The 25,573-nt window shown below is 30.4% G+C and overlaps 1 protein-coding gene across 2 annotated transcripts in view; it reads left to right on the forward strand.

The window, feature by feature from the left end:
• The window catches only part of SNTG1 (syntrophin gamma 1), a 510,335-nt gene that overhangs the window by 445,653 nt on the left and 39,109 nt on the right, over positions 1-25,573 (forward strand). For both annotated transcript variants that reach the window (XM_025043728.1, XM_025043729.1), the window contains 2 exons: positions 17,023-17,175; positions 21,696-21,788. In XM_025043728.1, coding sequence (XP_024899496.1) covers positions 17,023-17,175; positions 21,696-21,788 — 246 coding nt within the window. The remainder of the gene's footprint in view (positions 1-17,022; positions 17,176-21,695; positions 21,789-25,573) is intronic.

Genomic DNA, 25,573 nt, shown 5'->3' on the forward strand with positions numbered 1-25,573 from the left:
TATTCATGTTAATATGAATTTTTCATACATTAATATAACTTTCATGTCCAGCATGCATTTTAATGTTATTTAGACTTAGATTATTTCCTAACTGTTTTCCAAGTAGCTACATGGTCTTTATAACCTTTTCTTAAAAAAAAAAAAAAGAAAGTGATCCGAACATTTAGAAATACTGTGTTTATTATAATACTTGAAATTAAAAAATAATTTAAAAGAGACAATATAAATTATGTCTGGTTCCACATAAGTACTTAATATTTTATTGCAAAGTTAGGATTATATGGTTTGAAATCTGCTTTTTCATGTAAAAATATGTTTTGAATTTTTTATCAATTAATATTCCTTCAAAAACACTATAATTTTCAGTAGATATATTTATCCCATTATTTGCCCATATTTACTAAGCCAAATCTTCAATTTTGCGTTTTAGAGACTTCTCCAATTGTTTTATCAAACATATGACAACACTCATTCTTTGATTTATTTAATGGATAATTGTTGAGTATTTGTTATATACCAGATAATCTGATAAACACTTGTGATGTGGCTGGAAAAGGAGTCAGAAAAAAGTTTCTGCTTTCATTGAGCTCACATTTTATTGGGACGACACAGACATTAAGTAAATGTAAAAAGGCATAAAAAATAGGTAGCAAAAAATTGACCTTGCCCAAAGACTGTCATGTAATTTCCAAGTTATTTCCTTTATCTAAATTCCAAGTTTAAGAATTCCTGAATGGAAAATATTTTAATATATTGAAGATGTTAGGTTTATATATCTACATTGCCTCATAGAAAAATATACCAAATTTATACTGCTATCACAAGTATCTAGAAATGTTCATGTATTTCACTTTGCCCAAATTAAAATCAAAGAGCACTTTACATTTATCTTTCAGCAAAAAATATGTCTTAAGCTTATTAGCTTATTTACATAAGTTGGTGAGGCCTGGATATAAATATTTTCAGACTCTGACTAAAATATAAATCTATTCTCACTTGTTATTTGTAAATAAGAAAGCTCTCCTACCATTACTGAGTATAACTCCAAAGTTCTATGTTTCATGGATTTACAATTGACATGTAGAATTACCCATCACAGATTCTCTTTCCCGAAGGAAAATTTCATATTACATAAGAATAGAGGGGTGGACATAAGACTCAGTGCTAAATGAATTTTCTTTCTGCATACACACCAGTGCCTGGAGGACCATTGGTTTGATAAGAAGCTGAGTCTCAGGTGTTTGAGTCTAGGTAGCAAATCTGAAGGTACTGTTTCAAAGAACCAACCAGCTTCTATCATGAAGTAGAATCCTCTGCAAGTTGTGATTTGTAGACTTCTGTCTCTAGGAAGGTATTCCTCAGATAAGGTAAATTTAAAAACACAATTTAATAGATCACAGAACATCTTACCTGGGACCACTAATTGGGTAAACCCTCTTTTCTGATATGAAGCTACACCAGTAATAATAAAAATAAAAACATAATCATCATCTGGTATAGTTAGCTTACACGTATGTCCCAAGTGTTATTCTAAATGCTTTATATAATTTATTTAATTTTTACAATAATACTATGAGGCAGTTATTATTATTTCCATTTTGCAGATATGAAAACTGAGACAAAAAAAGTTTAAGTAAATAGCTCAAGGACACATAGCTAGTAAATGTCAGAGCTAAGGATTTGAATTTTGAAGTCTGTCTCAAAAATCTGTGCTCTTAAATGTTATACTATATGACCTCTTTCTCTATCTCAGTATAAGCATTGATAGATTGGAAAGAAAAGAGAATAAGAAATCATCCTGGTACTGATAAGAGATAAACCATTTACAATAAGATAGGACATTTTCTTTGCAAAGGTATTAGGCACTGTAATCTTCAGTTTCTCCAATGGTTCAAAAGGGTTAAAAAAGCATAGATTATTGTGAAAATTAGCAATTTGTTAATTGATTTGTGAATGTGTTTTTATTAATTAATATAAATATTTGTTAAGTACTTTCTGTGTGTCAAGCACTCCATGAGGTATTAGGGATTTAATACAAATGTATAAGAAGGTTTAGCTGACCAAAAGCCTAGCTGACAAAGGAATTTAAAAAGGACATTCTGGAGGGGGCTTTAAATAAACTTGAAATCTAAATGATTATTAAAGGATCCAACAGATGAAGCTGTGTTTGGGTTGGACTTGGAGTTTGGTGAGTGAGAGAAGAAAGAAGCATTCAGAGCATAGGAAGTAATGTGTAAACTTGTCCAAGTGTACAAAGAAGTGTACGTTTAAACAACTAAAAAATGTTCAGCATAGCTGTGATTCACTTAGGTATGAGGTTTGTATTGGCGTTTTTGTGTTGGTAGGGGGAGCTGTTAAAAGACAATAATGAGGAATATGAACCTTATTTGAAAAACAAAGGAGAGAGACACTGAAGGATTTCAAGCATGAAAAATGACAGAGTTTGCCTTTTTAAAAAGAGACTACTAGCTTCAATGTGAGATGAATTGGAGGGGTGGGAGAAGGGCATGCCAGGTGATGCTGCAAAGATTCTGGTCAGAGATGACATATTCCAAACAAAGGCATGGGTGGTGGGCTGGAGAGGTGCAGGACAGAAGAATAGGACCTGATGAAAAGACTGCATAAAAGCCTATGGTCAGTCATTACATTCATGTCTCCAGAGCCCAAACCTATGGCACTGGTTTTGTTTATCTGACTCTTGGCAAAATGATCACCTGAGTTCTAGTTCTAACACAGCAGTGTAGCTGAATATAGCTGGACAAAGGCACACCATGCTTTGAATTCTAGACCAGGACTTTAAGAAACCCTTTAATTCTGCCTCACAGTCATGCTATATTTTTTTTAGTCCATCTTCTTGCCTAATCTACCAGGGCCTACATTAAACCTTTTTCTATTTTCTCAAAATTAATATATGCTTCTCATTCTCACTCTTAGGTGATGATCCTATACCCTATTTAAAAAGTCTCTCAGCATTTCAAATGTCCACTGCAGCCCTATACTGATAGATAGTCCTTTGCTCTTATCTCAGGCCAGCTATTCCCAGTGTAATAGATCTTGTCAACTCTGCTACTCTGGTGTACATGAAACACCAATGTATATATCCAGATGTATATATATGATAACCCCCCCATGTATATATCTTGCCCAGATCTTGTCCCTGAATTCTAAGCACTCAATAGTGTGTATACCTGTGTATTTATGTGTCTAATAGAAATCTCAGATTTTAAATGTCTCTAATTTAGAATTTGGCAATTGGAGGGGAACATGAAACAAAATGGAGTTTGAGAAAAATGAAACAAAAACTAAAATTCTGTTATTTTTTTTTTAGAACCTAGAAGAAGGAAGTATGGTCAACAGATATGCTACCTAAAGTAGCAAAGCCAATACTCTAGGCAACTAATACCACACTACATCTCAACATTAGATATACTTTACCATTAGAGGTCTTTGGGTACCAATCAAAAAGGGTGTGTCCAGATGTAGAGCCTGTCACTTATTCAATTTTTGAGCCTCATTAATAAAAAACAAAATGTGCAAAAGTAGAAATATATAATTAGGCTTGAAAGTGAATATTTAAAATAAGAAAACATTCTCAATACAGAATAATTTTCAAAGTTGACAAAGACTACAAAATTGGAAAATTTATAAATAAGTTCATTGTATTTTTAAATAACCATCTAACACAGCTCTTTTAGTATTTTTTACACTTATGTTTCTGGGGTGCTGTGTAGTATCTTCAGATGAAAACAGTTCTTTAATACCAGTGTCCTTAGGAAAGAGAATTGTACTCCAGTGTTTTGTTCTTATCTAACTGAGCACCAGTGTCACCTTCTTCCTACAGAACACCAAAGTTTTTAGCTCAGGTATAGCTCCTCATTCTACAGCTGGATTTATGAGTGCAATTCCAATGGTCAGATTCTTTCTAATGAGAGAAAGATGAGAACAATCTGTGTGATGCGAAAGCCAAGATATAATAATCATCCCATCAACCAATCATACATGAGAAAACACAGAAGAGGAGAGAATGAAATATTTGGCTTTATTTTAAACAGCTGAATTGTATGTTCTTCTTTATAGAAATGTACCTCTTAATATAATTTGGCTAGCAAACCCTGAAAAAGTGTAGGACCACTTGGTTTGCAGAAATTTACAGCCTGCCTCCTTTCAGAGCCAGCATTAGATTGAGCAGAAAGGCATCTTTTTTGAAAGACCATCTTTCTTTTTTGAATTTTTAGAACACTGCTTTTCAGACTAACATTATATGTATTAGATTTAAATTCTTGATAAAATATACAAAGTGATCAATGTAACACTGATATTTTTTTCTAAAATCATTTTCAGGAAAAATACCAACATATTGTTACTGCTGGAGTAATGTGAAATCTGGTGTGGCCCCAGCAGCATGAGGGTAGGGGAGGGTAATCCTTGGTTCTTTGTTGACACAAAAGAATTACAGGTCAGTGAGATTTAGAAGAAGTAAGATTTATTGAAAGCGCATTTTAGAAGGAGATGGGCCATGCTAAAAAAGGCTGCAGTCCTGTGAAATTTGGGAGGTGAAAAGATAAAAGAGAAAACAGAGTACACTCCAAGGAAGAAGCAGGTTTTCAGTGAAGACAGCTATAACAGCACAGAAGTGGGAAGGTCTGTTTATATTTGGGCCATGATGAAAGGTCCTAGATTATTTGCACGTGAGGTCACCTTGACTGACAGTTGGCTGCCATATAACCCTTTGCCAACTGCACATGTGCTTATACAGAATTCAGTCTAAAATTAGGTTCATGAATTTCTGGGCATAGGCATAATATTATAATAATGGTATAATGAGGCTTAGATTGTGGGCAGGTTAGGGTAGAACTTTCTGCAGATGTGTTGTGGCTGGTTAAGCCAACAGCTTTTATGGCCTTTGTGCCTTAGTATTTGGATTAATTTATAACCCTAAAGAGGAGGTGTTTCTGGGAGGTTCTTAAGGAACATCTTCAAGGGAGGTTTCAATGGTTACAGAGCTGGGCCTTTGCTCCTGTCTCTCATGCCCGCTTGACTACATAATAATAGCATGCCTGGCTGGATTAAGTGAAGAGAACTTTTCGGTGTTTGTTGGTAGATGAGGAGAGAGGGAAAGGGATTGATCAACTTAGTAGGTGTGTCATAGGAGCCTAATTTTTCAGTGTCTGAGATGAAATTGCAATTATGAAAGGAAAGAAGGCTAAAATAAACCTTATAGTGCTAGATTAGAATTAGAAATATTGGTATGCAATTAGTTATCTATACAAATATATGATAATATAATATGAATGTATAGATATATAGTTGGCTATATAAATAAATACAGATGTGTTTACACACGTTTATACAAAGTTTATGTGTGTGTATATATATATGCACATCAGGACCTTGGGATTCCTCCTGAGAGTACCTGGGGTCACAGAGTCCCATGCAGTAAGGAGAACACCCAGCATTCAGCTGTCAGAATTCTGTACAAAAATTGCTGATGGCTAGGTCATAGAACACAAAGTAAAAAATAAGATTGTCATCTTATTGTCCCACAAAATAAGTAAGTGCTCAAAGAACAATGAAGACCTGTCAAAAGACACAGAAGCCAGCTGCAAGGGCATCCACAAGCAATTGTGGAATGAAATGATCTCAAAAAAAAAAAATAGGAATGCATTATAATTCAGTGAATAAAATGGGAAACCATGAATCAATCTTCAAATAAATAAATAAATAAATAAGTGAAAAGATTAATGAGGAACTGAACATTAATATAGTTTCAAAGTACTTCCCTATGAAATATTACATAACTTTACAGAAACAAGAGTGGCAGCATAGACTTAACAAGTTGATTAAAGTGAACATTTTATTAATGGGACAAATCAAAAGTATGCATGTCTGATTGGATGATAGTATTATATCACAATTAGAAAAATATCTGACCTATGGCATTCCTATTAATGCTATAAAATAAACTCAATCTAACCATGTAGAAATGTCCAATCTCATTTAATGCTATAATGGAGAAATCCAAAGTAATGTAATCTAATCCAATGTGATGTAATCTAATCTAGTCTAACTATGAAGAAAAGTCAGATAAACCCAGGTGAGGCATGATCTGCAAAATAACTGGCCTGTAGTCTTCAATAAGGTTGAGATCATCAGAGTTAGGGAAAAGTCAAGGTACTGTTCCCATCAAAGGCAACTAAAAGGCCATGACTACTTTTATGCAATGGATGATTCCATACTGGTGAATCATGAGTGGAGTCTGAGGAATAGAGGGAAGCAATAAACAATATCAAAATCTTTGTTTTGATGGTTCTATAAGGGTTAAACGTGTGAATAGTCTAATGTTCTTATTTGCAAAAATTACATACAAAATTAAAGCGTGAGAGTGAAGTTATGAGGTATCACACAGGCAATTATCAAACTGTTCCAGAAATAAATCTGTAATTTACAGCAAGTTTTCTTTTTCTGATCGTAATAAAAATTATTGCTCTTCAGGACTTGCTAAACAAGGAGAAATTTAAAACAAAGAAAGAAGAGAAAACAATTAATTCAGAGTAAATGCAGTAAATCATGCCTAAAGGCAATCAGGCTATTGATGAACACTCTAAGGTAATGCTGATTAAAATCTTGTTCAAATACAGAACAACTAAAAATAATTATTAAAATGAATGGAATTGAGAAAGAGTTAAATGAAAAAAATAGCTTTATCAAGTTGAAATAATGGAATAATCCCATCTTAAATAAACAAATATTTGTTTTATTGACCTATGTATGCTCTTGAAGGCTCAAAAACATCACAATATAATACTTTCCCTGCTTTGATTTCTTTTTAGACTAGATGTTTTAAATAGTTTTTGTTTGCCCTTACTTATGTAGTACATACATTTCAGTATCATTTTTATTTTACTATTTTTCTTAAGTGATACCATTTGCATTGCATTTTCTATGTCAAGTATGAACAAAGCATGAAAATATCAAACATTTTAAATAATTGTGGGAGATTTCTGTAACCTATCTGATGATTTTTAAAATTTTCGATTGTCCTTTTTGTCATAAAATTTATAGCTTTACAATATTTTCATAAAGCTTCTAAAGCAGCTCAAGGTCTTTATTTAAACCAAATAAGTATCTCTTAGCAATGAGATGTGTTAGAAAAAGATATAGTCTCTTCTTTCGTTAAGAACTTAATTCACAAAAGATATCCAATCTTGGTTTTCAAATAAACCAAAACCTTATCTTTTTCTTTCTTCTTATATAATTATTGATGAAGCATTCTATCAAGAGCAATATATTTATAAATTATTACAACTTCACAAAACTTCTTTAATCTTTGTTAGAAGACTATGATTTTGAGAATAAGTACTAGGGAGCATTTCTGATTTAAATTCTATTTTAATTTACTTTGTCAATTAAAAAAATATGAGTATGTCTTTCTTACATATCTAAATGAAATTTAAATAACCATAAAATATAAATAAGTTGAAAACTTTCAAAGTAAAATAAATGTTAGTTTATCTTCTATAATAATTTTCTGGTTAGTAAAATTTTGTATGGGCAGTTAATGAGAACAAATCCTCCAAGTAAGGAGAAAGCTAGAAAATTGGTTTTGTAATCTAAATTAATTTGTACTGATCTCAAGGATTTATCTTTTAAGAAGGAAATCATTTGTAATCTTCTATTCAGTTTAAATTCCTTCAGGTCTATTTTAGGTTTTCTACAATATTTCTAAAATTAATACTTTTGCATATCTGTTTTCATACATTTTTTTGCCCTTCAAATTTACTATTGAATAAAATCTTAAAACTTTTTGACTGTCCAAAATCGTATATTATTGTTTTTAAAAATAAAAAATATATATAATTTTAATACTAGAGGAAACCAGATGTCAGCCTCTTATGAAGCCTTCATCTACTAAGGAATATTGCAGAAAAGTGTTGACGTCTCCTTAAAATTTATTTAGAATGTCTTTTTTAATGATACAGTAGCATAAATTGCTTGAACTATCACTTTTCAATCATATAATTTTATTATTATTATTATTAACTACATTTTTGCTATTATACATTACATATTATTTTATTAATAAAATATTGTTCTTGTTATTTTCCTATATTTTTTATAATGATATTAACTTCTATGATTAATATTATTTCTCATAGAAACTTAATATATTTAACACTATCTCTTGTTACTTATCATTTGAATATTTTCAAGAGTTGAATAGATTGGGCCTATTGCTCATGAACTCACTTTATAAAGTAGAAAAAGTGAAGATTAGATATACTCAGGGTGATAACTACACAACACAGAAGGATCTGACTTTCTGGATATGTTGCTCTCTATCCTTACCAGTCTATACTTTTTTAAAGTCTGTGATGTTTACATTAAAAATGTCGAGATGTTATACTATTAGAAATGAGCTGTGGAGTGGGTCAAGTATTATGGTTTTTAAGACATATGTGAACCTAATTTATTAAATTTAACTTAGGCATTTAGATTTCATTGTTTGTTTGCTTTTGCTCCTGTCAGCGTGGCAACTTTAAAATAATTATGTCATATCCAAAAGGGAAAAGAGTCTTTGGCCAGTTCTAAAATATCTGAAATATTTTAAATTAACACGTATTTTCTTAAATAATAAAGTTAGGAGCATTTAAATTTTACCTTTGTGATTACATTCATCAACAATTAGTTCTTGTCATAATTAATATTGTTCTTAATTTTTAAAAAACTATTTATTGAGAAAATTCTTTACAGGTTTCCAATTTATTGTGGCCAACAAAGAGTTATTGAGAAATATATGATGCACTCCTATGAAATGTTTTGCTTTTCATGGATATATAGATATAGATATAAATATAGCTATAGATATACATAGGTTTAGTCATTTTGTGTTTTGGAGATATTGGTTATGATGTTTTGGAAATAACAGCTAACTTTTTTATATTTATTTTATCAAAATATAGAATAAAATTCAATTTGGTTTTAGTATTATTATACAAATTTTTCTTTCTCTTACTGAATTATCATTTGCTCTGAATAACAGCCGATGAACTTAATAGGAACTAAGAGAATTCTAAGGAAATGATTTATGGTTACTTTTATTTCAATATATAATTTTACTACTTTTATTTTTATTTTCCTAAAATTTGTTTATACTTCAGCCATTTATTATTTACTAAGTATTATTATTTTGTTTCTATATGCCATTTTAACATGATCACCAGATTAGTTGATTGAGAGAAAGAACAGTAGCATGTTGATAATATAAATTAGCATTAGGTTGCCTTTGCTTGACTTCTTGCTCCATTAATTTCCAGCAATATATCACTGATAAATTTCTTATCTTTATTTCAAATTCTTACCTTTAAATCAGGAATTATAATTATAACTACCTTGTAGGTTTATTGATATAAATAAGTATACTAAGAAAGGGCATTCAATAGGTATTGAATAAATGTTAGTGATTTCTGTCTCTAAATTGCTCCTGAAATGTATGTCACTGTAAAGTGGTATTGGTCATGTCCACCAAGGCTGTTCCTTTACTTTTATCCAATGCAGTTCCCAGACCCATTTTCTAAATTATATGACTTTATTATGATTAGTGTAAAGACATAAATGCATTTTATCTTAGTCTAAATAAGTATTTGAATGAGTTATCTCCTCTATTGTTGGAATTATAGGACAGTCTTTTGAGCAATTGCTCAACATTAAGAGAATAGACTCAGTTCCTGGTGGTGATCTAAAATTTTACTATCTTTATAACTCTTTAAGCTTACTTTTCTCTGGATGTGGTAGCAGTTCCATTTCAACCACACACATTTTAGAAAGAGAAATCAGGAGTGTCCCAGATATCAGAGATAAGATTATAATTCAATGGTATATATTTCTCAGCAACCGTACATTATGTGGGAGTCACGTACAGACACCTTTAGGCATTTTTGAGTGTAAGTGGCATGAGTTCCTTGAGACTTTTTATTGCACAGTTAGCAGCAGAGTTGGGATAATAACCCTGGTCAGGTGACCCTCATGATGTTACTCTTTTTCCACTACATTCAATTGGGAGAACTCTTTTGATGATAGTAATTGACTCTATCATCTGCAATTTCTACAACTCATTGATCCATTTGCTTAATCTGTACAACAGTTGTGGGGAAGAGGGCAGGCATGCAGTGCAGACAGCTTCTTCAAAAAGGATATTGTATGTAACAGGAACTTTTGGTTAAAAGACTTGCTTAATATAACACACTTTTTGAAAATAACAATTCAAACAGTATGAATCCAATAGTATTCTTTTCTTGATGTTCTCACATAGAATTTGCAAATCACGTTAGGAATCTTTGTATAATACACTCTTTATGGCCTTCAACTTCTTGACTTAGAGACAAAAGACTGATGAAACTGTAATTGGTCAACACAGAGTGAAAAACTGTGTGAATGTCATCAAAGCGCTAACGATAATAAATTCAAATTTTCTCATTGGACTATGAAGCATTGTCCTGTTTAGGTATCATTTTTCAGATTCTCTTTTTGCTTGGAGAAGATCTAAGCTTGCACACACTAAAATTAGGGAAAGCATTGCAAACTAGGGCACAGTTAGAAAACAGCAGACACTCTGTCCATGCCTCTGCCACCCTCCTTCCAAGCCACCCTCTCTCTTTTGTCTTCCTTTGTTCACCAGTACCCAATCTGACCTATGGTCCTCAAGTGCAGCATCATAGGGCTCTGGTGAAATAGAAGCATTTGGCTGCAACATAGAAGATAGAGTGAAGGTAAGACCAGAGCCAGATATGTGCTCACAGTTCCAGCCTCACTTAGTCTCAATGACAGTAAATGAACTGTGAGTGGACGGACTTTATCGACATTGACCTTCCATCAAAATGACCCTAAAAACAGTATATGAAAACACAATATAATAAAATTAAACAAATATTTAAACTTCATTTTGTCAGTTTGTCTCTTCCTTTATAGTTCTGTTTCTCTGGATAAATGTTTTCAAATAAACAAAAGTCATAACCACATAAACAAAAAATAAATTGACACAGAATATATTTATTAATTAATTTAATAATTTGAGAGCTAATATGATAAATGTTATATACTAGAACAATTATAGGCATTAACTAAGAGTTTCTTCAAATTTGATTGCATAAATAAAAACTCATTTTGGACAGAATATCTATAGGCTTTGTAATTATATAAAATCAGAGTTATTGATGTGGACACATAAACTGATACAATGAATATTATAGGTCATATAGTTATTTTAAATGTCAGGAATGGAAAAGAATTACACGTAAAATAAAAGAGAGATATGTTTTATTCCAGATATAAATAATGACTCTGAATATACCAGGAATTATGTCTATTTTCCAACAATGTTCTTTATAATAAAACATATTTCATGAGTATGCATTTATATATGCATTTTATATAATTTTTAATTACATATTGCTGTATATACTGATACATAGTACATAACCTGTTTTCTAATCATGGAAATGTGTAAAAATGACAATAATGCTACGTTTGTATATATGAGAGGAAATTTATTCTTGATATGTTTTGACGTTTGTCCTGTCATGTAGAAAAATGAGAGAGGAGAACAAAAAGTTACTCAGAGTGATCCAGCAATGCTAATAGCCCTTCATGGAAACTCACTACAGAGATATCCCCAACCAATTTCCTATTGCATTGCTTTAATTGTCATTTAAATATCAATAATTATGAATTCACTGAGAGCTCTCCCCTTCATTCCAAACAAACTCATTTATTGCCTACTAGATGCCTCCATGTGGAGACCTAGTAGACTTCTAAAACTTAACATGTCCTCTCACACTCCAGTTGCCTACCTTGGCTAATGGTCCTGCTAACTTTCCAATTGCTCATTTCTGAGACCTTGGAGTCAATCTTAAGTCTTTCTCTCACACACTTATCTGACATATCAGCAGAGATATACCTCAAACTATTGCTATGTCATTGGTCACCCTCAAGTCTCAACTCTATTAGTCTTATCCTTTCTCTCCTGTTTTCCTGCCTAAACCTTGCCAGCTATTAGCTTTCGATTAGACTCAAAGTAAAATTTATAGTTTTCCAGACAACGACAGGACACTATAAGATCTCTACCATACCACCCCCTTTATCCCTCTATTTGTTTTCTCTAGTCTCCTGCTACTTGCCCACTAACTCACTCCAATTCCACTATCATGTTTTGGCGCACACCAGTCTCAGATTCTTCAAACTTGCCATACTCTCCAAATATCTAAATGGTTTGCTCTTTTCATGCCTCTCCTCAAATGTCACTTTCTTAAAGAGTCCTTTCTTTATCATTCTATATAAATGACCCATGAGGCTAACACTTCCAAAAGCTTTAAATAGGCTTTAATACCATAAGACATGTTATGACTAAGGATTTTCTTACTTTGTTTATGATTTGTCTCATTTCCACTCAAAAAAAAAAAATATCTCTATGAGGCAGAGATGTCATCTGTTTTGTTCAGTGATATGTCTATATACTGGAATAGTGCCTAGCATATAGTAAGCATTCAATACTCTTTGACTGAACATCAACCGTATACCTAATACAGGAATCAATATAAGTGAAGGGTAAAATACTTTCTGAGATAGCACTGGGTTCATGCAGTCTTGAATTCTGCTTGAAATATTTCCACAGTTATCTATATTTATAAAGTTACCTATATTAGGAAATTATCTATATTTGTAAAAGAAGTAATAATAGAAAAAAAAGATAACATCTAATGGTACTTGGTTGTTAATTGCAGTTTGTTTTGTCTTGAGTTGTTCTTTGGAAGACCAAATCAGAAGCCAGGTCAAAGATTACATCACCTATATTCATGAATACTAATTGAACAGTTTGACCTAAAAACTTCCCCTTCATCTGACAAAATGTACAAGATTAATTGAACACATTTTATGAGAGATTTGCTAACCAGATACCACTTTCCACAATGATTTGCACATTTTATATCTCCCCGGACATAGTATTGAAGCAATATACTAGGGTATATAAGCAAAAGTGTAATTTTAGTTGCCATAAGTCCCTTTATATCTCATTTTCTTCAGACCTGAATGAGTCCATTCTGGCTAGCTGATGGTTTTTTATTACTTGAACTGTTAGAAAAAAGTTGAGTAGGTTTCAGTGTAGAGATATTAAAGGAACGAAATAGCTAAAACTTAGCTCCAAAGAGGAAAAGTAAAAAAATTTACTTCATTTGGTTTTAGAAAAAAAAAAAATAAATAAAAGGTAACTTGATAATTTTCCTCAAGTATATAAAAGTTTATTTTTTAAAAAAAGTGACCACCTGTTTTTAATCACACCTGAAGAAAGATTAAAAAAAAGTTGGTATAAACTACAGTGAGAGGAATTCAGTTTTCAAAAAAGGAAACAAGAACAGTTTTCACATACCTAGTATTAGAGTCTAAGAACTAGAATTTCATTCTTTGGAGATATTTAAAGGTAGGATTGTTTGTATTATTTTTGGAAGGCAGGACCACATGACCAGCCACAATTCCTACTGTTTCTCAACTTATAATGTCCATATTTATAATAGCAAGTAGCTGGAAAGCCTTTTTTTTTTTTTTTTTGGAAAACCATATACACTTCGAGTAGATTTCTAAGTATGGATTTGAGGGATTTTTTTTTTTAGTGCGATGTAATTATCCTCAGAAATAGAATATTAGAACTAAAATCTGGAAGATGAATCTCATAATTATTAATTAAAACCATTAATCTAAACAGTCATCCCTTTTAATAATGTTATAAGGAATTAATTTTGCTGTTTTCCATGTCTCATTTGTTTGCTTTTCTATTTCTAGTAATGTTAATTTATGGTAGTAAAGCTTCTATTTGTTTCAATAATAATGCTTTAGGGAAAATGCTATTGTCAATCAAAACAATCATGAAGACTAATTCAAGTATGTTAAATAAGAAATCAAAAATGCAAATCGAATACTGGGATAAATTGTTTCTTTTGATAATTATATTTTGTTTATACAACATTCACTTTTTAAAAATGTTACTATATAATTTCTTTTTTTCCTTTTAAGGATGCATAGCTTTTTTCCACATAGGCTAGTTATCTTTATTGGAACTCTCTCTCTTTTTTTTTTTTTTTTTTGCTTCTCTAAGTCCTGTAGAAAACTAAATTTAACACACAGTAAACCAGTGAAGGAGCTTAAGCCTTGCTGTGTGCATAGATTTAAACAAGGGGATCATTATGAGTGGTATAACAGAGGAGCATGTTGGAAGAACAGGAAGTTGGTTTTGGTCATTGTATCCCCTGCCTAAAAGAGTCAAGGAACAACAACTTTGGTTTTACTCTAAGATAATCAGTTAATGTATTTTCACCTGAATCAGGTAAATTCTAGTGCCAAGAGAAAAGCCGCTAGGGAGAATTTTATCCTATAAAACTATAGTTAATAATATTGAACTAAATGTGTATAGTGTCAGGTGGGTACTAGGCTAATCGAGATCATTTCATAAATTATATTAATGTTTAAGCACTGTACTATATACCTGAAACTAATATGTGCTTAAAAAAAAAAAACTGTCACTCTGCTGGTATCACGGTGGTCTGAGGGAATTTATCCCACATCTATCTTATTTAAGCCACTCATGTCTCTCCCCATCCTACTCCAGAGATTTCTAAACCTAAGAATTTTAATGTTAGAATAACTAATGTAATGCCAATAATTAGAACAATTGGTGAATGGTTATGTTTATTGAAAACATATTTTATCTAAAAATTCTAAAATCTCTAAATTTTCAGTATCTGTACTTATTTAAGTTATTTAAACTTTCTAGATCTTAATTTTCTTAAATATAAATGGATAATGGGATAATATCTATAGAAATATTTGGTGATATATATGATGTTTTTCAAATAAAAATATTATTAACATGAACAATAAACATACTTATAGGGATCAGGGTTAACATGTGTGAAGCTATTTTAAGCTGGGATGGAATTCACACACCTTTATGGGTACAAACACACAGTACACATATAAATATCTAGGGAATAGCAGGAGTCAAATTTGCATATGTAATAATTCTAGCAAGCATGTTTCACTTTTATTGTGAATAGTGTTAGTTAATTGATGGTAGTCAAAATAATTACTCTGGAAAGCATTACTGACATTTTGATGATAAAAAAAGTGGTTTTAATATCTTGGAATCTGCCGTAGCTATAAAAAAGGAAATATTAAAATTTATGATATTACTTTTACTTTTAGTTTATTTCTACATAGTTCAAAAGAAAGTTGAAATTATGTAATTCTTGATTTAATATTACTTAAAACAAACATTATTTTCCCATATATGTGATATTGGCTAAATAATACAAAATATCTTTTTCATTCTGTCATGTACAGAATCAAATTTATAATATTTTGAATCAATTTACTAACTTTCTCTTTTATAAATCTAATGATATTGCTAGCAGTATTTTGATATATATCTAAATTTTCACTATACAAAATATTACAATTGTTTTTTTATAAAAATGAAAAATAGTATTATCTTATTAAAACTATCATTTTTTTTTGTATGGGAATTGATATAATTTTAATAAGGCCCTTTAGAGGCTTGATAATTCCTGAAATTCTAATTCAAAACTAATTGGAAAGATTTAATTTTGATGATATGTTTTTTCCTTCCATTTTTAATTATTAAAATAGTTGCAAAATAATAAAAATTATTAATTGTAGCTGAAGAATCCATCCTGAGTCTGCTCTTCTTTTTCATTATAAATTAGATTTTTTTGTTTGTTTAAAATAACTCCATACCTAAAGACTAAATGATTTCCTGATTCACTACAAATTCAAGTAAAAGATGCAGTAACAAACATAACAATCAAGAACATATTAGTGTAGTCATATAGTTTATAAAGTAATTTATATTTAATATAATAATAGAAAATATTTCTTCTTCATCTTTCTATTATTTTTTTATTTTTATTTTCAATTCCACAAATACTATAAACTTGAAAATATAACTATTATTAGAGCAATGATAAGTGCATCTGGAAAATTTAAAAGCAAGTGACTTGTCAAATCAGCAAATATTAGGTGACATAATTATAGTGTAAAGGAAAGAAGAAACCATACCAGTTTATGCAAGAACATGTTATAGGAATGAATTACCAATTTTTGGCCACTTTTTCTGCATTTAGTTTTATGTGTTTTAAATACAATAGAAAATGTATGACCGGTAATGTCTACGTGTTCAATGATTATTATAAACACATGGTTTATTGTATTTGTTTTCCAAAAGAAATACAAATACATTTTAGTTATATCCATTGACCTCTGACTACCTTAGAAAAATATAGACATTATCAAACATATTTGTAATATAATGTTTTTATGTAAATATGTAAATCTGAGACGTATTCTAGGACAGATTTTGGTTATTAGTCTACAGAAGGTATCCAAGAGACTCAGAATAAATCTAAAAAACTAGAAGATACTTCTGAAGAAGCCATACATGAGAAAAATCTACAATGATAGTGTTCCATATATGTTAGCTTTTATTTTATTACTATTTTTAAATGATATTTTTCCAATGTTCGAAAGTGTTCTGGAGACTATTGTTTCTATTGAGGCCAACCTCACACTCTATTTAATAATTTCACCATCACAACAGCTCTGTAAGGAAAAAGGGAGATTGTGTGTTATCCCTTTTTTCTGTGAGAAACTGAATCTCATCTTTAAATGCTTTTTTGGTAGTTACATTGCTAGTAAGAATTGAAGCCAGAAATTTTGACTTCTATATTACGGACGTGCTTCAGTATCAATACAGAGAAGAAACGTGTTAATTATGGACTTTGAGTTCTGGAATTTTGGCTGCTGTGACCATTTTTAATGAAGATAGCGTGATATCACAGAGTGTAATCTTTACGATTATAGCATCTCCACTATGTATTAGTCAACATTGATTCAAAGTATGACCATGTTAGCATTATGAATTGATGTATGCCAGCCTATGTAACTCCAGGTTTTCATCAGGATAGTGACATGCTGGACCGGCGGAAACACTGCTTCACTGTGCAGTCTGAGTCTGGGGAAGATCTCTACTTCTCTGTGGAGTTAGACTGTGACCTTGCCCAGTGGGAAAGAGCCTTCCAAACAGCAACTTTTCTGGAAGTGGAACGAATACAGGTGAGAGTTTGTGGAATTTTAGCATCTGACTACCACAAATGCATGACCACATTCTAGAGTTCTAATAAAAAATCAAATTAGCATAAAAATACAGCTCCACGAGTCTTGACCTCCTCAAATACATTTGATAATTAGCCACTGTGATTAAATGAATAGAAACACAGCTCTGAAAAACATTTTAATTTTTCTATAATTTGATCTCTCTAGGCTATTTCATACCATTCATCAAAATATATTATTTCTAATTTTAATTAGAATCTGCTCCACTTCAAATCTAAACTGAATATGCTCTGATTTTAATTAATTGGTTTCAAGCAATTTTCTGTTCTCCAATAATGATCACCTAACATTCAGCTGAATGGCTTCATTCACCCACAATGCTCCCTACCCTTCAAAACTATACAAAGAATTTAAAACTTTTTCATAGTTCACATCACCCTTTATGATTTTCCTGACTTCCAGTCTGCTTTGCACACCAATTACCACTACTTTTTCCACAACAATTCTGTTCAAACTTTCCCACTTTTGAACACTAATATTACTTTCTTGTGTTCATTTTCTTAAGTCTACTCATACTGTCTTGTATTGGAGTGATGTGTGCTTGACATTGCTCACATTAAGTTATAGTTTGCTTGGGATTATTTTAGTAATCTACAAACGGAAGTACAATTCAGTTTGTACATCACAAGTATTCAGAAGATATTTATTAAACTTTATTTCTTAAGTATGAAGTTATATCTATAAAGGGGGTCAAATATATGGGACTTGGGGAGGTTGAAGTGGGTAAAGGGGATCAAATATATGGTAACTGAAAGAAACAGGACTCTGGGTGGTAATCACACAATAGAATATATAGATGTCGAATTATAATGTACACTTGAAAATTATATAATTGTATTTACCAATGTTACCCCAATAAACTTAAAAAAAAAAAAGGAGTTATATCTAGATCAAAGGTTCATAGAACCTTCATCCTCTCCAATTCATGGTACCATGAAATGGAACAGGCTACCAAATATTGATTTGGCAGCAGATCTTTAGCAGAGACCTTTCACAAAGCTGAACAGTTACGCATTTGCTATACACAAATGTATTCATAGAGCCAGGACCTAAACATGGCATTGATTTTAAAAAATTATGTGACAATGCTGATTGACTACTGTTCTGGAATCCTTATCTACAATAGGAGATTGGGTATGTATTTTTTCTATATGTCGAACTAATTTGTAACATAGATTATTTTTTTCTGACTAAAAACTATATTCAACACATCAAGTTGCACCAGTATGACATGACAATCCAGGGACAAGGACAGTAAAAAGATTCACATTTCATTTGTTTTATTGCTCAATGAACATTTTCTAATAGCTCTGCTGATCTGCATATATCTAAATATGTTAAAATAACTGAGAAATACTGTTTCAAAAGTTTAACTGTATAGAAGCTCATTTCAATAAATAGATACTTTAATATAAAAAATGAAATGATAAAAACTATTTAAATATGATTTTATTTCAAACGTCAACATATAAGATGATTTACAACATTAAAATATGTTAGTTTAATAGCTGTCATTTTTAAAATCTAAATTGATATTTTTAGGTTTTTGTAATTATCATTTTCTTAGAATACCACACTTCAGTTGGAAGCAACTACATGGTGACTTTTACCTGATAGTCTCAATTTAGCATTTCATTTTAAGTCTCCTAATGTTTATAAATGAGGTAGAGATAAAATTATGTTGTTTCACTGTATTTTAATACTGTCTTATTTAATATGGGCTTCGTCTTCTCTAAGCTGATTTCCTGAACAATACATTTATTTGAACCATCAACTTACCTATTCACAATACCAATGTAAGATGCATATAGTAAGTGAAAAGGATAATATTTAATGCCTTTTTAGCTTTTGGTTTTATTATAGACTTCCTAATTTCCTAGTCATAAATTTTCTATAAAAATATAAAGCTATTTTTATTTGATTACTTTATCAGAAATCAAATGTCAATGACTAAAGACTTTCACAGTGTTATTTTCAAAATTCAAGAATGTAAGTACATTTACATGAAGAACCTTATGTTTCTATGTTCTCAATATTCCCACTATCATTAAAGTTGATAAAGAAATAAAATAAAAAGAAAATATATGGCCTTTTGTGAAATGAGCAGAAATGCAGAAAATTAATGAATTGAATAATCCAATTATGAATTAGTAAATAAAATTAATTTTATTTTGAATTTGATTTTCATTAATATGACTGCACACTAACATTTTAGTTTCTAATATATCTCTATCTATTTACATATTGTTTGATATCTAATGTACTTAATATTGATATAAATATCTACATATATTTTCAAAAGTAATCCAGTTAAATCAGGCATTTCTAAATATTCTACATTGCATTTAGATTAATACCTTAAAATTTAGAAAATGTAGTGAATATTGAAACAGGAAATAAAAATTGATATGGATAAAATCTTACAACATTTCAAAGTACCAGTATTCAAACTTAGTATACCTAGTATTCAAAGTACCAATATTAAACCTAATTCACTTACAGTATTATTAGTATCTTTGCTCATCCTATTTCTGAACAATTTTCCCAGAGTAAATGAATAATACTAGTAAGAAGCAGATACATTTTCTGACCTTACACTAATTATATTTGATAAAAAAGTAGTTCTTTTAAAAAATGATTTTTAATGAAAAAGTGCATTACTTTTAAAAATGTATTTTCTATATTATTATTTCAAACTCTTTCATATGCATTTTATCAAGCTATAGACATTTAACTATCATCTAAGAGGGCATATTAACATGTATTTTATATGTAATATATCTTTAAATGTGTTATATATAAATGTGCAAAAATCTGTCAAAGTGTTTCTAGTTTGAACTTCTCTAACAACAGTAAGATTTTACTTTTTGTCTAACTCTAATTTATTTTTTTATTATAAAATGAAAATACAAAATAAACAATATATCAAATATTTCAATATAAAAGATATATAATCATTGTATATGATTAAGATTAGATATTATAGAATTAAACTTCGATATATCTCAATTTAAAGCATATCTATCTGTTTCAATTTAATGATTATCAAGACCATGTAATTTAATTTGTAATTCTGAACTTAAAAAATAAATTTTAACATAATATTTAACATTTGCAACTGACATACTTTTTTAAATGATAGTACTTGAAAGTAGCAAATAACTATGTCTAAATTGGAGGATATGAGATCGCCTTGAACATTCTCTAATGTTGAGAATAGTTTTGACTAAATAGTAATGGGTAGATGCAAACATGGAAGACGCCTATGTATTAAATAAAATTCCACCCTAAAATTAACTTATAAATCCTATTAAGTTTGTTTGCTAACCTGCTTTAAAAAAAACAAAACAAAACAAAACTCAATTCCAAATGAATAATTTGGCATGGTTATAACTTTCTTATGTAAATTGGGTTTAAATATATGAATATAAAATATAGCTTTTTGATAAAGGCAACTTAATGCATCTATCCATAATTATAGCGAGAATGTGATTCATTTACTGTACTTTTATATATAGTATTACAAAAACAAATACGACATAAGGATTAGTATTGAAAATTTGCTTAAGATAGATTTCTCTCTTCCTCTTCCTCTTTCTCTTTCTCTTTGTGTGTTAATTAAAAGCATTTTTCTTTATTTGAATATCTCACTACAGTTTGCAACTAAATGCAAATAAAACTAGCCTATGGACATAAAAATACATCATATTTCATATAAGCTCATGTTTTTATCTTATATCTGTTATTCTTATATTTCAGTATCTAAATTTTATTAGTCATTCCAAAAATTTTATATAAGTAACGTTATAAATTAATTTGTCTTAATGTGAAAAGTCATTTAATAGTTGATTTCTGAAGAATCAATAAGTTTATACAAATAATAGGCAAGTGGTAAGTGTCTTTGGGAAATAGCTTGTTCCACATGGATAAACATATAGAACTCTTAAGGTTAAGATGTTTCTTGTATTTTTTGCCTTGGTTTGAGAATCTGTGTTTGTGTGCCTGAGAGTTCTCTTTTAATAATATTCATGAACTCATATGCCAAGAATTTAAGTAATACCTTAATCTTTAATAATTCACTTTTGATTTAATGAAAATGAAGTGATATTTAACTAGAAGACCTAGCAATTGAACAAAATCTTATCTACATATAAATTTTTTAATACAGATTTTATTTCCTATATAGCAAGGGAGCCAGTGTGGCACAAGATAAAGATAAGGGCTGACTGAGCAGGATTGGAAGCTTGACACTGCATTTATCTTGGCAGGTCAAAAATCACTTGGCTTCTGTTTTATTAACATTAGGATGTTGATAATATTATCTTCCTTATACAGTTACTATAATATTAAGTTAGCTATTATATAAAGAACTTATTATAGGAGCTTTCACAGTGTCTTTGATAAATGTTGGCTATTGGGTCAATTACATGAAAAGTAACAGTGTTTTCTGTTCTGTTTAGTGCAAGACATATGCATGTGTGCTAGAAAGTCATCTAATGGGACTCACAATTGACTTTAGCGCAGGATTTATCTGCTTTGATGCCGCGACAAAGGTAATGTGTTCAGGTCAGCTCTGAGAAATGTGCTGCAGTCATTCTAATTTAAGAATAATTGAAATAACCTTGAATGCCCATCAACATTTTAATTGGTTATCATATGTCAAATTTAAGGTTCTCATTTTCGTTAACAAAATTTAAATTATGATTTAATCTGTTTATAGAAAAACAAAAGTTTAAAATTTTAATAAAACAAATGTGTTGCCACAAAACACTATAATTATTTAAAGTGTATATATGCTCTTTATATTATACTATAGATATATTCTTTTTTACTAAAGCTATGACCTCATATTTTCATATAGAGGGAAAATTTTCCTCCTCCCAAAATATGTTTTTAAATAAAATGATGCTTTACTATTTTTTGGTATCAACATCTCCAATATCAAAATGTGGAAAACATATTTTGAGTTTTATAGGTAACTTGTTAGAATTATATAATGGAGGAATTTGGGGGTTTGACTTTTCTAGCCAGGAAGTATAATTCGTATAAACACGTAACCTAATAGGGTCTTATACTGTCTGATTGAATGCCCTTTCCACAAAGATTATGTCTCTAGGACTGATGTATATTTAATAATGAAGGACACTTTCTCAGGCAGTCATACCTGCAGAATAGCTCAACTGACCCACTACTCATCGCTAATCTTCCAGTACTGTAGTCACTACTGAAGTTTCTGACTTGCAACTGGTCCCCATGGAAGACATTCTTTTCTTTTCTATAAGGATATCAATTTCTTAGATCCATCCCACTTTCTCCTTTATCAAAGCATGGAAAAGAAATAAACTGATATATTCCTTCTCATTAATTTTAAGTATTAATGAATAACTCTTTACTGGGAAACATATTTTACCCAGAAATTAAGCCTTGTATAGAATTTTAGAAACAAATGCTTATAAAACAAAAAAGCAATATAACTATGTGAGAAAGGCAGAGTGTACAGATATTGGGAGTTTTTTGATCTTGGGAAAAAATAGGAGTCTAATGATGCAGTCCAGCTGGTCACAGCCAAGTAGATGCGGGTTGGTGTTTAGAGAACTTAAGATCAAAATTGTCATACAAAATCTCACATTAGTTAAGGATGATCAATATTTCTTTTTATATTGTCATTGTAAAATTAAATAGCATGCATATGTTGGTCAGATTTAACAGTCCAGTGCATTGTCTTTGAGTAACGCCAAAAGAATACTTTTCTAAATATGGAATTTCAGCTGGCAGCAGCTCTTTTGATGACTCTCAAGTGAGCCTGCCATATATTTTCCCTCTGACTAAAGTCTTTCTTTTGAAAAAATAAATACTTATTTAAATCAGGATAGGCTCATGAGTATTAAATCAATTAAATAAATATACTAATTTAGATATTAATTAATTAATTTCATAAGTAACTGATTAGAAAAAAAGTTAGTCTGATTTTTAAAAAAAGACATATTATTGCCAGAGTTGTTATCAAACTCTATTACATGAAGGTAAAAGAATCTCATAGTAGTAGATGAGAAGGAAACAAATAAAATTAATATGAACACATTTCTGAGTTCCTGAATATGTCCTGAGTTTCTTTTTAAGGCCAGCATAATTCAAAACTGTTGTCAGAGTTCTGTTTTGGCTCTCAGTGTGTAAGAGAGAAAATCATGATGTGGATGGCCTACACAACATGCCCATCTATGTCCTCCTCTCTGGGAACACTGGGAAGGAGGGATTAGTCAGCAGAATCCAAGCAATTGTTATGATACAATCTAGGAATAGCCATTAAGTAGGAAATAGATTCCAGTCAGTACAAGCTTGACATGCAGGAAAAATCGAAGGTCTTCAGAAGTAATAATCACTATCCTTCCATTTTCTGACTGTTATTGGAAGTATCTAACTTTAAGGCAATCTGATAATTGGGAGAGATAGAAAAGAGTCTATATGCATTATAATAAATATACTATTCATCACTGAAGTAGTGACAATTGAAGTGTGAATGGGAGAGCTAAAAATAATATCTTCAGGATGACAGGCATTAACCAAGAGTCCTGGGCAAAACAAGGAGCTGATCTTACTGCAAGAAAATTGCCTCACTCCATGGAATGAGCTCAGAAGAAGTTATTTTTAAATACAAAAATCCAAAAGAGATAATGGTTACATAAAAATTAAAGCATGTTTTGTTCTAATTTTATCTACTTGATACACATGTGGACAGAATCCTTAAGATGTATCCAGCACTTTTTAAATGTTGGTGTTCTAGAGGGCATGACAGCATACTACTCATACCCTAGAGCATATAGAAATCAAATTAGTAAATGTGAAGAATAGTACTGCCTCAAAATAAACATATGCAGAAATGTATGCATTAATTTAGCAGTTTTTAAATAAAGTATTTAATTTCTGTCACTGGAGCAGCCTGTGGACAACCTGGAGGAGAATGAAATAGTAATGGCTTATTACATTGCACAGATATATCAACTTAGATGTGACTACCAGTGAACTCATTTTTTTTTTCCCCTCTGGAGCTGTTACTATCCATTGAGCTAGCGACTGTGTATATATCTGTTAAAAAGAAATAACTAGAAAAGAGTTTATTAATATAGAGAATTGATAATATAAATCATAAGAGTGGCTGAATTTTATAAACAAAACAAAAACAAAACAATAAATGTCTGATAAATGTATATATTTTTCTTGCCAGTATTTATTATGCAGACAACATACAAAGTTTCTCAAAATAAATTTAGTATGTTAAGAATAATAAATATCATACCATATCTAATAGTATGTGGAAATGTTAGTGCTTACTTTCCCACAACTATTTTGGTTATTCTTTTGAAAAATTTTACATAGATATGATTAAAATAAGTACTCTGTGTACATCAACCCACCAGATTGATGATTTTAATCTATTACAAAATAATCCACAAGGTCTAACTTTTAGAAACATTTATTCTGCTTTTATTTTTTATATATTCTAAATAAATTTTTAGAGTGAAAATCTGTATACTCCTCTTTGAATATTCTATATATTTGATGTATATGTAAATATATGTAAATATATCCCTATATGCAGAGTCAATTTGGGGGGAAGGGATAGATTTAAATAAAATATGTTTGATGGAGAAACCCTGAGCTTAATTGGGCAATTTCATTCAGTTTTTAATTTAGACAACTACCCTGATAAGTTGCCTAAATTTCTGTTAACTCCAGATTTCTGTTCTGTTAACTACAAATAAGATGTCATCTTGATTTTTAAGGCTACATGTTAAGTAAAGATGTGTCTGACACTGACCTTGTTGTCCATTTCTATCTGACTCCTCTGCATTTCTATCTCAGATATTGAAAGGAATCTGAATTGTGTTTTATATTTATACCTCTTTCTCAACAACTTCCTTTAAATAAATCTAGAAGATGTACCCTAAGTAACTTGAGTACTCCCTTCTCATTTGGATTACTGCAATATCATCCAAACAGACTTTCTATAATTATTTATCGAACACACTCTTTTTATGTAACATTTATGTGCCATGACCATTGATAAATACTAGGAATAGAAAAATAGATAAACAGTTTCTTTCCTTAAGAAGTCTACAGTCTAATGGAAAAGACAGATCTGGGCCTAGTGAGAAGCAAATGCATTATGAGGACATAGTAACTACATCCCTCTGTGTCCCAGCTTTCACATCATTACCAGGTGAAAGATATTTCTAAAGTGTAAACTCAGCTATGTCATCAGTCTCTCTCATTAAATTATCTTACTGGCCTCCTACTACCTTTAAGACAATATCTATTAGTATAACATAGGAGCCTCTTA

This window comes from Pteropus alecto, unplaced genomic scaffold (genome assembly GCF_000325575.1).
Source record: "Pteropus alecto unplaced genomic scaffold, ASM32557v1 scaffold62, whole genome shotgun sequence".
NCBI lineage: Eukaryota > Metazoa > Chordata > Mammalia > Chiroptera > Pteropodidae > Pteropus > Pteropus alecto.